Source organism: Eleutherodactylus coqui, chromosome 3 (assembly GCF_035609145.1).
Source record: "Eleutherodactylus coqui strain aEleCoq1 chromosome 3, aEleCoq1.hap1, whole genome shotgun sequence".
NCBI classification, from domain to species: Eukaryota; Metazoa; Chordata; class Amphibia; order Anura; family Eleutherodactylidae; genus Eleutherodactylus; species Eleutherodactylus coqui.
Genome location: NC_089839.1, coordinates 154,925,175 through 154,940,592, shown reverse-complemented (window position 1 = coordinate 154,940,592; position 15,418 = coordinate 154,925,175). Strand labels below are relative to the sequence as shown.

The following is a 15,418-nucleotide window of genomic DNA, read 5'->3' as shown; positions in this document are numbered from 1 at the left end:
AATGGCAGAATTTCTTTTTTTCCTCCAATCTCCCTACAATTCTTTTTACAAAAGTTATGCAATACAGTATATATACCCAAAAATGATGCCATCAAAAAGTACAACTTGTCCCGCAAAAAACAAGCCCTCGTATGGCCACGTCAGTGGGAAAATGAAAAAGTTATGGCTCTTGGAACGCAGCTGGAAAATTAGTTGAAATTAAATGATTAGACCATTTAAAAAACCTGCCCTCGTAGATTTAAAAGGGTGGTAAGAAATGCACTTCTGAAGGGGTAAAGTCCTTTAAAGGCCCTTTTAGACACAACGAGAATCACTCAAAGCTGTCTTTTGAGCGATTCTTGTTCTGTCTTAATGCAGGGAAATCATGCAGTTTTCATGCACCAGTCCTTCTTATCAGTGGAGCAAGCTGTTATCAGCCAGCTGCGCTGATAAGATTCTCTGTGCCTGTGTCCCTGCTGTAAATTCACAGCGAGATGCTGGCAGGCAGAGCGGAAAAGAATACAGTTGTTTGTTTATGCAAAACAGCTGTATTCTTCTATTAGAGGCAGCGGCTGTGTCCCACTCTGCCTGCATAGTTCTATAGTAGCTAATTAGCTACTATAAAGTATGTAAAGATGATCGCTCAAAACTGTCACTCAAACTATCGTTTGAGCGATCATCTAACAGTGTAAATGGGGCTTTACTTTGGTCATTGATTGTGAAACAATGTCTGTAAGAACATTGTCTCACCCAATCATTGCCCAGTGTAAATAGGACCGTGATCAGCTAATAAGCAAGTGCTCGTTTGTGCTACTGCAAAATTAATAGACGATGGCAGCGCGTGTTCCCATGTGAACAAGGGGATGTGCCACCGCCAGCAATAAAAGTGTATGAAGAATCTGCATTGGTCTGTGTAAAAGCCATTTAAAGAAGCGCAGGTCTCATTGACAAGCATTTGTCAGATTGAGCCATGTAAAAGTAAGAAGTACCTTTAATGACTAAGCTGTAGTGTGCTGGCCAGTTGGTGACCTCTTGCTGGCTTATGGTCAAAGCCAGTAGAATATTATAGGTTGCCATATTGCCTTCGTCTTCAGAGACTGAATCACAGATCCCTTTGACTCCAGTCCTCAAATGGATAAGCTGAATGGCAGGAGAAATCGGATAACATTACCTGTAGACTATGTGATTGGTGTCTTTGTTCAGGAGAAAAGTTTTTAAAACCACCCGGGGATTAAGACAAGAGAGAGTCTGTCTGGGTGTGGAGCCATACTACATCAAACCACAGCTCCCTGAATAGAGGACAGCACCAAGAACTGAATGCCAAGTTCCACTGGCAAGAATACCTGTAATACATCTTTCTGGGATTGAGTTTAGTGTTGTTTATGTCATTCTCTTATTTTAGCCTTCTGTATTGTCTTTTTGGAACTGTTATATTTGTAACATTACGTAAAATAACAGGTATGAGGGGGGTTGTGGTTGTCAGTTCGTGACGCCACCGTTCTAAACACTGGCATTCATACACGGAGCATTAATGACACTGGACAAGTGTATAGTACCTCAGGTCCTCCGGAACAGGGAGGCCCGGTAGAAACTTTACTAGAGACTCTTCAAATACAACAAACTTCAGTAGGCGCCCTCATGCATGTCTGTGGTAGCAAACCCTCAGATGGTAGATGGGCGCTCCTCAGCAGCCAAGATGGAACTCTCCTCCTGTCTGGCACCCAATCACTCATACTTATAGATTCATGCACACCATATCACATGACACTGTAAGATAGATACATTCAGCATGCAGACAGAGCTGACAGGCAATGGTTTTTAATGGAGTTAAACCTGCAGACGCTGCAGCTGAGCAACACACATACAGAAAATAGACATGACAGTTTAACACAGTGCATCTACATAAGACAGACATGTATGACAATAGTGGAGGGGTCCAAATGATGTTCTGGGACACTACACTACTGCGAGGCATATTAAACTATTGAATGTAAAAGCACCAGCTGCCAAACCAAATCGTCCATGTGGATGGATGCTAAAGATCCTGCACAGAACAGAAACTGGTGCATCTTGTCTCCACCAGAACTGTGGGTGGAGACAAGGGTTTGTTCTGCTGGAGTGCAAGGGAAAGCCCCTAGCTGCGAATTGGCTAAATTGCTGACAGTGCCTTACAACAGGTGGGGAAGGTGGAGACCGGGAGAATGTCCAGCTACGTTGACGCCGGCCGAACACACCGAGTGACAGCCCTCTGGGGACAGGGACACAGACATGTCCAGCTGGAGCATCAGCGGGGAGATTCACAGCAGGAGATGGACAGCGCAGGGGGATGGAGGGGAGAAGGCAGAGCCCCGGGGAGACAGCTAAAGGGCTGCTGGACCACCAGAGATGGGGAAGACTAACAGCGCCGCAGACAGTAAATCACTGATGGGGAGAGTGACGGGGTGGGGGGGGGGGGGCGGACAGCGTTGGAGGCGGAAGGGCAGAAGGCAGAGCGGTAGGGACACTGACAGGAGCCAGCAGAGGAGATTATCTGACACTGGTGGAGACGAGAGGGTGCTGTGTGGATTTTCCATAAGGCAGAGCGGTAGGGACACTGACAGCAGCCAGCAGAGGAGATTCTGTTAGACCGCCACAGACGGGAGGCCGCGCCTGAGAATGACAGTGGCCGAGCCAGCAGGAATGTGAGGTAGCCAATCGGCAGCTGTGGACGTTCTAGTCAACTCCACCAGGACTAACCTTTGTCTCCACCCATTTTTCTGGTGGAGAGAAGATGCACCAGTACCAACAGAACGTACCTGGTTCCAACTCAGCTGTATGTTGCATACCCTTTGTGGACAAGCCTAGATGGGTAATCTGCACAACCGAACACATTCTTGGTGGGCTGCACTACCCGATTAGTGGGCGAAGCCCACCCAGCCCGATGATATAGCTTATCTTCGTGCACCTGCCTCCTACTGTCTAACTGTGGCGCTAGTTTCTCTGCCCTTTCACAATATAGCACCAGGATGTTCAGTGCAAGCGGGGACAATGTGGTCTCTGCAATCTGCTTTTTGTTGTGGCTTCGTTAGCATCGCTTCTCCACGCGTCCTGCGCTGCCAGGTGAACGGTGAGCCGCTGCTGGCAGCTGTCATTCTTCCAAAAACAGTTCCCCAGGCCTCGGTCCCCCACAACTTCCCTTTTTCCACCCTGAGCCAACAGCACCTGCTCACGCAATAGCTGGGCTGCTGTAGACCGTGTTAGGTGTGGGCGAGTCAATACTCAAGCCGACTCCATGAGGTTAGAGAATCTCAATCTCAACTAAATTCAGATTTGCACAAGTACCTGTGCTACATTGAGTATTGACTCACTCACACAGTCTACAGCAGCCTGGATATTGTGAGCGGGTGCTGGTGGCTCAGGGTGGAAGCTTTCTACACTCCTCTATGCAGGCCATCTTCAGCCGAAAACCTGTGAATATAGCAGAGGGGGCACAACGGTCGGGTGAGCGCTGCAGCACCATTATTCTAGCGATCTGCGGGGGTCGCAGTAGCGGGACCTTCACTGATCAATATTGTCTTCTGAAAGTGCAGATACTGCTGTTTTTTTTTTAAACCTTATGGAAATCAATGAGGCAAAAAAAAAATTTAAAATCAGTTTTATTTCAGTTTCTCTCCTTCAAAAACAGAGCAAGGACAGAGACCCTGAACTGACCCTAACGCAGGTGTGAAAGCAGTCCAATACAACTTCAGCACAGAAAACTTATTGATTGTAGAATAAAAAGTTAAGCAATCTTCTAATATATTTTCTGTATCAATTCTTCGTAGGTTTCGAGATCTCTGCTGGCTCTCAATGGGAAGCTTCATTACTTACATCCAGAGGGTAACAGTGTGATAAACACACAGGTACGGGGCAGACAACTGACTTGTGAATCCTTGTACAGTGCAGTAATTACACTCCACACAGCTATGAATTGTAATTATTTATTGTTTATAGACCTTTACACGCTCTCCCCAGAAAATAATAAAACATGCATGTTTAGCCTTTCAAACCATGTCATCGATAAATACTTCAAGATACCCAGTAAAAACACAAAAAGGGGGAACGATGACCAACACCACATAGTTTATCACACTCATTACCATCATAAGAGTTGCATAATCATGGTGACATGTAGATGAAATCATCACAAGTGTGTACACAAGTTTCCAACCGTAGGACTACTATTAAATAGAAGCGCAAAAACTTTTGGATCCACATTTGTGTTACAGCAATGGAAGCACAAGTGGTACAGATAGCAACTTTTGACTTTTGTTAAAAGGCCCCCCCCCCCCCCCCCCCAAAAAAAGTTTAAGAGGGACTCTGTCACCATATTTTGCAGCCCTCACTGAGAGCACCATTAGGTAGTGCCGGTCACACTGATTACAGTGATATGTCTGCTGTGTGGATCAGTGCAGGCGTTTTGGATAAATTAGCATTTTATTAGTAGCAGCCACACACAGAAGTAGTCCTGGATATTCATAAGCTGCAGTTTAGCCACGCCCACCTGCCCTCCAGCCAATAATTGACAACTGTTAGTGTATGACTGTTCACAGTGAGAGAGCTGCCAATCAGTAATTGCAGGATGGGGTGTATGGGACTAGCCTACAGCTCATGAATATTCAGGACTACTTTAAGTAGTCCTCTATGTATGTACTGCTCCTGATAAAAGGCAAGTTTCTCCAAAACTCCTGCACAGATCCACACAGCTGACATCTCTGTAATCAGGGTGACAGACACTACCTTGTGCTGCCCTCAGAGAGAAGTGCAAAAAGATGGTGACAGTCTCTCTTTATGGGCTCTCTCATACAAGCCCTTTATACCACACAATACACCGTATCAAAACTTTATATTACTTTCAATTGTGCCGCACACACAGCGCATGAAATGTGAGCACAGCATGCAGTCTTGGCGTGTATTATGCACACCGGTATAGTGTATCGGGATTGTTGGCACACAGCAAGTACACAATGCATTGCATACTGCTGCGTGCTCCCCGCACGGGAGATATGTGCGTGGTATAAGACGCTTGTGTGAGTGAGCCCCAACGTTTGAGAATAGGCACAGCATGGGTTGTTAGGCAGCAAAACAGTATGTTACAAGTGAACAACCTATTCACACAACAGGCACTAGTTTACAGCTGGAACCCAAAGCTTAAGTTTTATTATGGCAAGTTCATATAAGAGGGTCCACGGTAAACTGGCTTCTCTACAGCTGCATTCCAATCCCTCCAGTTGCTCCTTAATAAGACTGCAAAGTGATATTGAGTTATCGGTAAATGCTGACAAACCAGCAGTATGGCGTCTTTGCCAAGAAGAAACGGAAGAAATGTGAAATGCATGCTGGAAGAGTCTGAACGCAGCGCTGGCTTTATGATCTGCGAATAGTATGTAAAGGGTTTGCTTTTTCAGTACAATTTAAAAAGTCAGCTGTCGTCATGTAAAGTCCTTTCCATCAGGCCGTGTGTGCTGCAAGTGCAAGCAGCAAAATAGCTCTTAAGTGCTGATTAGAAGCAGCAATTTTACCCACTGGAACAGCATTATTAGGTTATTTATTTGGGTCTGATCCAACACATTTTACAGGTCTTGGCTGGTCCAGTAATAATTATACTCTGCTGATGAAAATTACAATTTTTCAATGTTGCTTTTGTAATCTGATTGGATTTAGTTGTTCTCTAACAGGAACAGCACAGTGGAATTAATAATCACATTCAACCACACATTTAATGCACAGAGTAAAAGTCATGATTATCCAAGCAGCGCTTATTCAAAATGTAGCAATCCGATTATAGAGATACATTATAGTCAATGGATGGTTACCTAGCTGTTTTGTAACAGGCGGAACATGGCATTAGCTTAAGTTTGAGTGGACGCGGGCACTACTCCTGATACGCCCATTCTTGTAAATACTGATACTGTTCATGAAATAATGCTAGAGCACTTTTTAAAAATTCTGCCTTGTACATTATGCTATTTCTTCTAGAAATTTATGAATTGAGAAATGGGAACTGTATAATGCTGAGTCATGAGCAACGATCCTGCAGAATGGTTATGGCCCAATTACACGGGACGATTATCATGCAGGAATCTGAACAACAATCGTCCCATGTAAATGCATACAGTGACTAAAAGATGCGCCGTTTGGTGTAAATGGCTGGCGGTCACTTTTGTGCAGGCGTTCCCTGGTCGCTCCGTTTCCATGCCGGCAGCGCTTTCAGAGATACTCGCTCCTGTGTAACAGTGCAGGCCGAGCATCACTGGGACAAGTGTCGGCATAGTTTGCCCCACAGCTCGTCCTGTGTAAATGGGACATAACTTCATAGAGAATAGAAGGATTTACTAAATCTGACATGTTTGCAGTCAGGAGAGTTCCTCTTCAATGCTTCAGAAAATTTGTAGCCCCAGAACCACTGACCAAGCAGGCGGCCAATGAGGTAATCTGTGAAAAGCTGTGCTAGGCTTATAGCTTAAACCACATGTCAAACCACACAGGGTTCATACATATACACGCTACTAGAGGACTTCACCCAGCTATATCCCGTCATATCAGAAACCTTCTAAGACTTTCTCTTCCAGCTGGAGATATTACACCAATATTCACAGCGCAGTTAACCCTTCTGTTGCCAGTGTGAAGGGATGGCAAGCACAAGATGTAGTTGTGACTGTCCGTCATGGCTGTGACAAGCGGAGAAGTGGGAGCTGGTGAATCACAGCAAACAGCTGCAGAGAGAACAAGGATTACATTACAGAAGTACCCTTCCTCTGCCAGCAGGCCATTCTCATCAACTACCACACATTACATTTCTGTTTACAAGATGACGTCAAGTTTTTATCTTTCCAAAAACTGTTCTGCCATGCAACATGATCTGGTACACGTTGGGGTGTTTGTGAAGAGGGACACGTCTGCCTGTCTGCAGTGTTGGAGGCATTTCGCTGTACAGAGTAACTATCAGTTCAGCCGACTTGTGCAAACTCCTGTGGGATCCAGATACATCATATTACATGGAAACACAGGAGCAATCAACAGAGCAAGAAAATTACAGGATTGGTGGTAAGTGATGGTGAGCAAACTATTGGACGTGGCCATAATAGTGGAACACTGATGCTAGACTGATCTATACCCATTGTACACCGAGGAGGAGAGAATACGGAACATGGTGCTGGCAGCTGATAACCTTTACCAATGTTCAGCACTCAACAAGAAAGCCAAGTCGCATTAACTCCTCGAAGGAACAATAAACTCAGCACTTCCGTGACCTCAGAAATTCGCCATTTTCATGAGGACCAGAAATCTGAGAGATGAGAATTCCTTGAGTATGCGGTTCAAACCGCCCAAGTAATGTACTAAAACAGGAGTGGGCGGTTAATACAAACTTCATGCATCTAAGAAAGCCACTCTGCAACATACCTTGATTAAGAAGATTCTGCTATCTTGTGTGTCTGCAGCAGCCAATCATCCGCACTACATTAGACTACCATCAAGCCCTACAGAAGGGTGTTTTAGACGAGCCGATTCTTGTTTGAACGAGTGAGTGACATCATCATGGTTGGCTCATTCGCTCTCGGGCAGCCTGTTTAGACATCAGATCATTGTTGGCTCTTCAATCGAGAATCGTTCAGACTTTCACAATCGCTGTATAAGGCCGCCTGCAGATGGCCGGGTTGGATCCCGCTGCGAGAATTCTCTCTGATGTGCCGGCTGCTGGCCAGCCGGAGCATGCGCAGAGCGGAGCCAGCGGCCGGGGAGTAACATTTTTGTGCAGGGCTCTACAAGCCCCACACAGAAATAGAGCATGCCACGATTTGTTTTCTGCGCGTGATTAAATCGCAACCATCTGCCTAGCAATCCTATGGCAGCTTCCACGGGCGGAAGTTCTGTGGGAAATCCCGCCGTGGAATTTCCGCCCATGTGCAGGGGGCACAAGTGAATGAGACGGACTGAATGAGCGCTGGTTAAACTGAATGAGCCAATGATTTCTATGCCTTCATAAAATAAATTCTGAACGAAAAGTGAAAGATTGTCATTTGTTTGTTGGCTGCGTTTAGACTGAATGATCAATCCCTTACTTTCGCTGGTTTGAACAATAATCGTTCCCGTCTAAAAACACCTTAAGCCGATTCTGCAGTCACATTCATCCCCTCTGCTCGTACTTCTTCCTACTGTACATGTGGGAGGTTAGCAAGAACTAGGGGACGGGTGGGAGGGAATGTTCCTGCAGCATCAGGCTACACCGGGCTTCTCTGTAATCTGCTACTGTGGAGAGACATAGAAGCTGCAGACACAAAACAATAGCAATTTTAATTTTAGTGAAGACCATTTTCAAATTAGTATTAAATTAGAATTTTAGAGGCACTGGAGCAATTAAACAGAGTGTATCGAATGAAATGACTAAAGTTACAAACCGTACCCGCTATTATCTGACATATGTGCAACAACGTCCATTTAGGCCCATTTACACAAAGTGGTTATTGCTCGGATATAGTTAGGGTGCTTCATAATGATAGCTGCTCAGTATAAATAAAAGCAACCTAAATGATGTATCTCACTGTTAGGCCAGGCTCACATGAACGTTAGTTTACAGTGTATTACGTGTGCTATGTGCGAGCGTATCACATTCTGTAATTCGTAGGCAATCAAAAACATTGCCTTATGTCGTTTCGCTCACATTTGTGTTTATGCATTGCGTAATACGCGAACGCAAAAAAAACCCAAGCACGTTCTATTTTGTCCTGTATTCCGCACAAGACAGCCCATTGTTCTCTATGGCCACGTAATCAACGCTGCTCATACACAATTACATTATGTATGGGCGGCGTATAATAAAAAAAAAACAGGTAGACTGTGCATGATAGTGTGCGTGAGATACGCCGCCGTACGCAGTACAATATCGATGCCATGTGCAACAATATGCCGGCTCCACAGCGGTAAAACCCTGCGTGACTCACACAGGATTTTACGCATACGGTCGTGTGAGCCCAACCTTAGAGAAACTTTGATCGCTCTCCCTTGCATGAAGTTTATCATCCTGCTTGCTAGGCACGTTGGCAAAAAATACGTCACTTATTGGCAATCACTGTATGTAAACAGGCCTTTAGACGAAAAACCGCTTTACACCCTATGGCATAGACCACCTGCAACCAGGACAGGGGTAGACAAATTACAGAAGACATCGGCAACCAGTTTGATTAGTTTAGTATATATGCAATAAGTGCTTTCACACACCCCAACACTACTCGTACCACTCACTCTCTGGCTCCTGGATCTGTCCAGCCCTGGAAAGTTACTTTTAAAGACAGCGAAAACATTAATGAAGCGAATGAACAGAAAAGCAGAAGCAAGATGACAACAGCTAGAGTTATGAATCCTGGATGATGACCTTTCTATTACATGTTCCGCATTACTGGCAATCGTTTTGTATGGAAATGTTCATAGAGACTCTTAGACGTTAACTGGTCCGCAAACGATATAGTGCCTTCCTGAGAGGTGAAAAGGAAAAAAATATATATATATTTAATATATAAAAAGAAAACTAATGTGAAACCAAAAAAATGCCCGGATAACCATGCAGGCCCTTCAGAAGTTGGCATTCATAAAACCATGTCACGTTTTCTTATCATGATGACCTTGCTTGAAAACTGCTCATTCTCCTGTCCTAAGAAGCACTTCTGGCTCTGATAAGGAGCAGTAAAGAAAGTATCCCATCTCATCCACTTCATCTGGTGTAAGTTCAGAAAACAAGTTCACCTTGGGATCCAAAGCCGAGGGTAAATTTCCAGTTTCTAGGTAACCAACAGTTTCTCGAAGTGCTTGAAGGAAGCGGTCTGCTAAAGCCCCCTGCGACCAGTCCTCGTCCTTCTCACAAATATGAAGCAGTATGTTAGTCAGATGGGACGCTGTAAGATGGGACAGAGGTAAATTGTATCGGCATATAGCCTTCAGAATTTTTAGGCAGAGACATCGGCAACCTGAATCTTGTTGATCCCTTCCTAGCAAAGCAGCGGTTTCTGCTCCACGCTGACTCAGCCGCCACATGTTCGCATAACGTTGTAGTCTGTGAGCTTTAGCAACTGCTGCACGGTCCCCGAGGGCAAATAATGGCAGGAAATCTATAAAGAGCTTTCGATCCTCCTCGTATTGAACCTCTAGGATGAGGCTTTCTGATGGCACTACAGGCCGAATCACATAGCCCAACATGCTACCAATAGCTGGCCAGTTGATTGAACCGGCTACCACTTTCTCAAAGGTGGCGACCACAGCTTTGGGACAAAGGTAACCTCCCACCACACAACGATCCCAATAACTAGTACCGCGAGGAAAGTACTCGACATTCTCTCTACGCAAAAGGCAGAATCCTGGCAGATTTAGAATAGTTTCTTCTCCAGGGACGCAGGACCACAAATTATTTTCCACAGAGAGGGGAACCATGAGCTGAATATGATCTGCTCGGACAACCTAAAAGGTAGAAAGTAAAAAGCCATTCTAAAGACAATAAGCGACAATAATACATAACAAACATCGTTTTCTGCAAATAAAGGAACAGAACAAAAATAAAACAGCAGCCGTCAAAATGACAGATTGTGGTGGTGCCAGACAGAATCCACTGACAATAATGGGTTTGGCCGTTTTATACGCTGCACCGTTTTTTCTGGCATTTAAGACGGAATGCGCTGTCAGAAATTATGGACAGAGCCTAAGGCCATTCTCACAGGTGTTCAGTTAAACAGTGCTCGGAACCGATGCATTTTACCATGATTTCAAGCGCGTTTTTGAATGCACGTCACAATTTTTGATAGCGCTTTTTAAAAACGCACCCCATCATTGTGATAGGGGGCGTTAAAAAAACGCAAAAACGCTGAAAAATAGAACAGACAGCGCTCGAAAATCTCTGCGTTTGAGCTCAGGTCTGAGATCCATTAAAATGAATGGGAGCATTGTACCGCAGCTAATCGCAGTAAAAAGTGTTGTGTAAAGCAGTAATGAGTATATATCCTCAGCGCCGCCCTTTGATTTCCACAATATTAATTAGGGCCGTCCTGCAGGTGCTGACAGAACAAGTGTTTTCACACTCCGGATACTCGGCAATCAGGCTAGTTTAAATCCTAGCTGCCAGCTCCAAAAAAAGGTTTATTGTCCCTTCGGAAATTCTTACTTTTATTTAAAAAAAAAAAAAGGTTTGGTACAGTGTAAGATTTTTGTGACGCAGATGCCGCCATGTGAATAAGGCCTAAGTCTGTACCTGTAAATAACAGCAGTGCAAGGAGTAATTATACAGTGACGGAGTATAACCCCTGCGTCACCAAACGAACACCAAGGGCCGGTCACTGCCTAGCACCAATGTAGAGGTCATAAAACTGTCACATTCCATGCCAGTGGATTAGTTATTTACTTCTCTGCTCATCTTGTCTCGTATTGCTTAAAGTACAAATTAGTTTTGCCTGTCAAGGGGTAAAATCTGTGCGCAGAATTTTGACACAGAAAATCGCAACAAAAAATGACATGTCGCTTCTTTTTAGTTTCGCTTCAAAATTAAACGTGCAGATTTTGCGCATTGACCGGGCAAACTCCGCGTGCAAATCTGAACAAAAAAGAAAAATACACCAGCATGTTCTATGGGCATATTCACACACTGCTGATATGCAGCAGAATACATGCTTTCAATTGAATTCAAATTGAAGGAGAGACGTCTGCTGTATATCTGCTGCAAATCAACGCCGTGTGAACGCACCCTGATGGAAGAATGCTTATAAACGATAAGGAACTACACTATGAACCTAAAAAGAAGTTACCAACTAACAGTCACATGTCTAATGAGCCCCTGGAAGAAGGGATCTGTGAGGTCTGCTTTACATTATAACTGAAAATGTGGAAAAAACACCAGCAAGAATGTTACCTGCAAGTCATCATACAAACTTCCACTCAGGTGCATGTCTCTGAGGGGCATGTCTGGGAACTTGCTGTGTATGAAGTTGCGTAGCTCAGCACAGATATCTATGGCAGCCTGCTTGGCATGGCTCTGCTCTGCAGGTGGAATGGCGACGTACTTCTTGTAGTAAGTGAATAGCTTCTCCTGCAGTGATAGTTTCAAGCGCGTCTTCTTCAAATCAGACTGTGACTTGCGCCCTGGGGGTTTAGGTCGAAACGAATCTACAACGAGAAGGCTTTTTTCTTAAATATGTGATGGATTCTAGCCATTCAAAAATTAAGCAAGTCAAATAAAATTTAACTTGGGGCAGATTTACCAAAACTGTCCAAAAGAAGCTGATTTTGTTGTCCATAGCAACCAATCACAGAGCAGCTTAAGAAATGAAAACTGCACTCTAATTGGTTGCTATGGACAACAGATATAGTGGTTCTTTTAGACCATTTTGATAAATGAGGCCCCATGTGTCTAATGGAGTTATCACAATGTGTTTTGTACCCGCTGTGGGATTTGGTCTGGGGGTTCCATCACAGGTGTTGAAAACGGCATTGAGACGGAATCATTCACGGTCACTATACATCTGGAGTATATAATAGTGTAGCCAACTACACTACTGTATACTCCAAAGATAGCCGAATCCTCATGAAATGGACACCAAAGTGGTGTTCGTCTGACTAATGCCAGTGGATGGTTCCATTTGGGGTTCTGTCACAATGCCATTTTCAACACCTGTGATGAAACCTCCAGTAGGAATCCTGCAGCGGGTACAAGAACTGGGTGATTGGTCCCTTATTCAGGCAGACCTCAATATAGAAATGTTATTGACATAATTTTTTTTTAACATGGCAAAACCTAGAAGAAAGCAGTTCTTTAACCCTTTCACGACCGGAAGTTTTTTAGGCCGAACACAGCAAAATTCAACATTTTGTAATGATACATTCTAAAATGTGCTTTTTTTCCCCTCTTCTGTTTTTTATGCTTACCAACTCACCACCACCTTCCTTTTCTTTTGCAGGACATGCAGAGATGTCTTTTTTTCTGTCACAACACATGTCTGTTTTATTAAGTAGCTGAATTCCTTATAACAATTCTAGAACTCTGCTTTGCTCCGTTCCCCTGTTCTTCCTACTAGAAATTTAAGATTGAAATGGTCAACTGGGTATTACCAGCTGTGGTTGTATCCCTACACACTCTGACAATTAGTACCAGCAGTGCCAGAATATGTAGGTGGACCCCTCCTTGACAAGGAGAATGCTAACGCCCAGTTGTCAATCCAGGAAGGAATAAGAGGAACGGTGCAATTGTTGTGTCTTGGGTAATACAGAGAGACCAGAAGAGCCGATTTGCATTCATTTATGGTCAGAAACAGGAATAATAAAAGTATAATTTTTTTTTTCAGGTTGCATTATAAGATAATTTGGTCAATGAATATTTACCTCAAACATAAAGCCTTTCATTTTCTCGTGCAAAGAGGTGTCAAAAATGTATACAATGTCCAACATATGATATTGCTGCGGCTTTGAGAACAAAGACCCCATTTTAGTTTTACATGTTTCTTCCTTTCGATTACTTGACACCCATGCAGAATGTGTTCCTATACAAAATGTCTAAGACTGGAACCCGTAGGTTCAGAAATGTGGGCACTTCATGAGTGGAGAGACTTGAGCGCTGTGTTCACATTAGTCTGTAGTGACAGAACTGATTGTTTCAGTTCCCCAATGACTATATAGAACTTGCCTTTTCAGTGTCAGGGACTGTAACATTAGCCTGTCACTCAGGCGGGTTAGAGAGAAGGGGTTAAACAGCACAACTTTTGTGTTTAAAACTACTAGGATTCCCCACCTTGCTCAAATACTGTAGCATCGCTTGGAAGTGTTTGCAGGCTGCGGCTCACAGAGGTCTTCATATCTTTGTTGAGCAATCGTGTGGATGAGCCCAACCAGCTTGGTTCTTCCCAGCTCCGCTTACCAGACTGGCTAGATCGAGACGGGCTAGCGGGAGCACTGATTGCTCGATCGTACATCTAAATAAATAGAAGATTCTTGTTAGTACTACGGACCCCATCAGTTCTCCTGCAAAGTGACAATGCACTAATAAAATCTAACAGGATTAGGTTGGTCCTGGGGAACTCATGTCCCATTTAAATGGGACGACAGCCAGCGAAACGACTGCATGAGTGCTGACGTCACTGTTAGGTTGTTAGCGCTTGTGCAGAACGTTTAGACAGGCAGACTTCACTGCTGGTCCATGAGCTTCTCGCTCAGCATTTCACATTTTATGTCATTCCGGTGAAAGCCGCGCCAGAGGATCACATACTTCCCTGAAGTGATTGCCAGGCGTTTTTGACAAAAAACTGTCCTGCCTCTGCATGGACATCGCACATTCCTAAAATTTCACGGCCTGATATCGCGCTCGTCCCTATGTGAAATGACCCTAAGACTGACATTGGTATCATGTTCCTGCTTCCTGTGAGAGCACAACTCCACATAAAGTGAAATTGTTCTGCCACAACACAATGGGGGCAAGTACACCAATTACCTACATATGAGGCACCACCACTTTTTCTGATATCTATGGCAATTCTGCAATTGTGGTAAAATCAAGGTGGGTAGTTCCCAGTAGTTTCAGCAAGTGACATGTGCCCTCTTGGGTTACATGGAGCACACTGCATTATAGATACATACTGATGAAAATAGTTAGCCATATGCCAATACTAGTAAATAAATACACCCCATTGTCTTTAGTAGCTTTTTTTTAATGGGTATAAATCAGTGTAGCCATAATCCCCTAAGTGTTACGTGGTTATCCCTCCCTTACATACCCGCTTCACAGCAAGAGTTGCTATTCCTAGCATTGCAGCTCCACCAACTCCGAGCACCAAGCGAGCATTGGACAGCACAAAATCTATAGCTGTACCAATGCCATTGTCGTCTTTCTTCCCTTTCTTCTCTCCGGCCCCGGCCATGTTACCTGTAAAGATTGAAGAGATTGCAAGTAACTACAAAAAATGATTTAGTCAGTAAAAATAAAATCCTTGGGGTAGACTGAGGCAAGTTCGGACCTGTTCACAAGATTTAATTAAGTGGTAGATCCATTCAATGGGGCAAATCTGCATGCGGAGACCAAGTCAAGAATGACATCTCAGTTCTTTTTGGTCTGCGATGCGGATTTCAAAATTCGACCATATAAAAATCCACGTCGTATGACACTGTGACACGAATTTCCATAGCAATTAATTGAATGTTTAAATGGCAAGGATTCTGATGCAGATTTTGCCACAGAACCCGCACCAAAAATACTGCAGTTATCAGAAGAGCCTTCTTGTACAAAAGGTTTATTATTACATGACTTGCTAAACTAGGTGAAAGAAGCCAACCCTTAGTAAACAATAACCCGTCACATGGGTTGTGTAACGGACATGCTCTACTGCGTCCAGCAAACATGACAACAACCGCTTAGTGTACAGAAATATCCAGAACGGTTACCTGCAGATGAAAGCAGAAT

At 44.0% G+C, this 15,418-nt stretch overlaps 1 protein-coding gene across 1 annotated transcript; it reads right to left on the bottom strand.

Moving 5' to 3' along the window:
* Nucleotides 1–4,287: 4,287 nt before the first annotated feature.
* Nucleotides 4,288–14,879, bottom strand: MIEF1 (mitochondrial elongation factor 1). Its single transcript, XM_066596395.1, has 4 exons — nt 14,736–14,879; nt 13,757–13,937; nt 11,885–12,138; nt 4,288–10,446 (listed from the first exon to the last, which is right to left on the bottom strand). The coding sequence occupies exons 1-4, from the start codon at nt 14,877–14,879 to the stop codon at nt 9,634–9,636; spliced, it is 1,392 nt and encodes a 463-aa protein (XP_066452492.1). The 3' UTR covers nt 4,288–9,633.
* Between the last annotated feature and the right edge of the window lie 539 nt (nt 14,880–15,418).

What these genes read in the sequence shown, in the direction of transcription:
- MIEF1 (XM_066596395.1), bottom strand. Translation starts at nt 14,879, where the DNA reads ATGGCCGGGGCCGGAGAGAAGAAAGGGAAGAAAGACGACAATGGCATT. An exon ending in CAACTCTTGCTGTGAAGCGG is followed by an intron (nt 13,938 to 14,735) that starts GTATGTAAGGGA and finishes CTATTTATTTAG; the next exon opens with ATGTACGATCGAGCAATCAG. An exon ending in GTTTGTATGATGACTTGCAG is followed by an intron (nt 10,447 to 11,884) that starts GTAACATTCTTG and finishes TCTACCTTTTAG; the next exon opens with GTTGTCCGAGCAGATCATAT.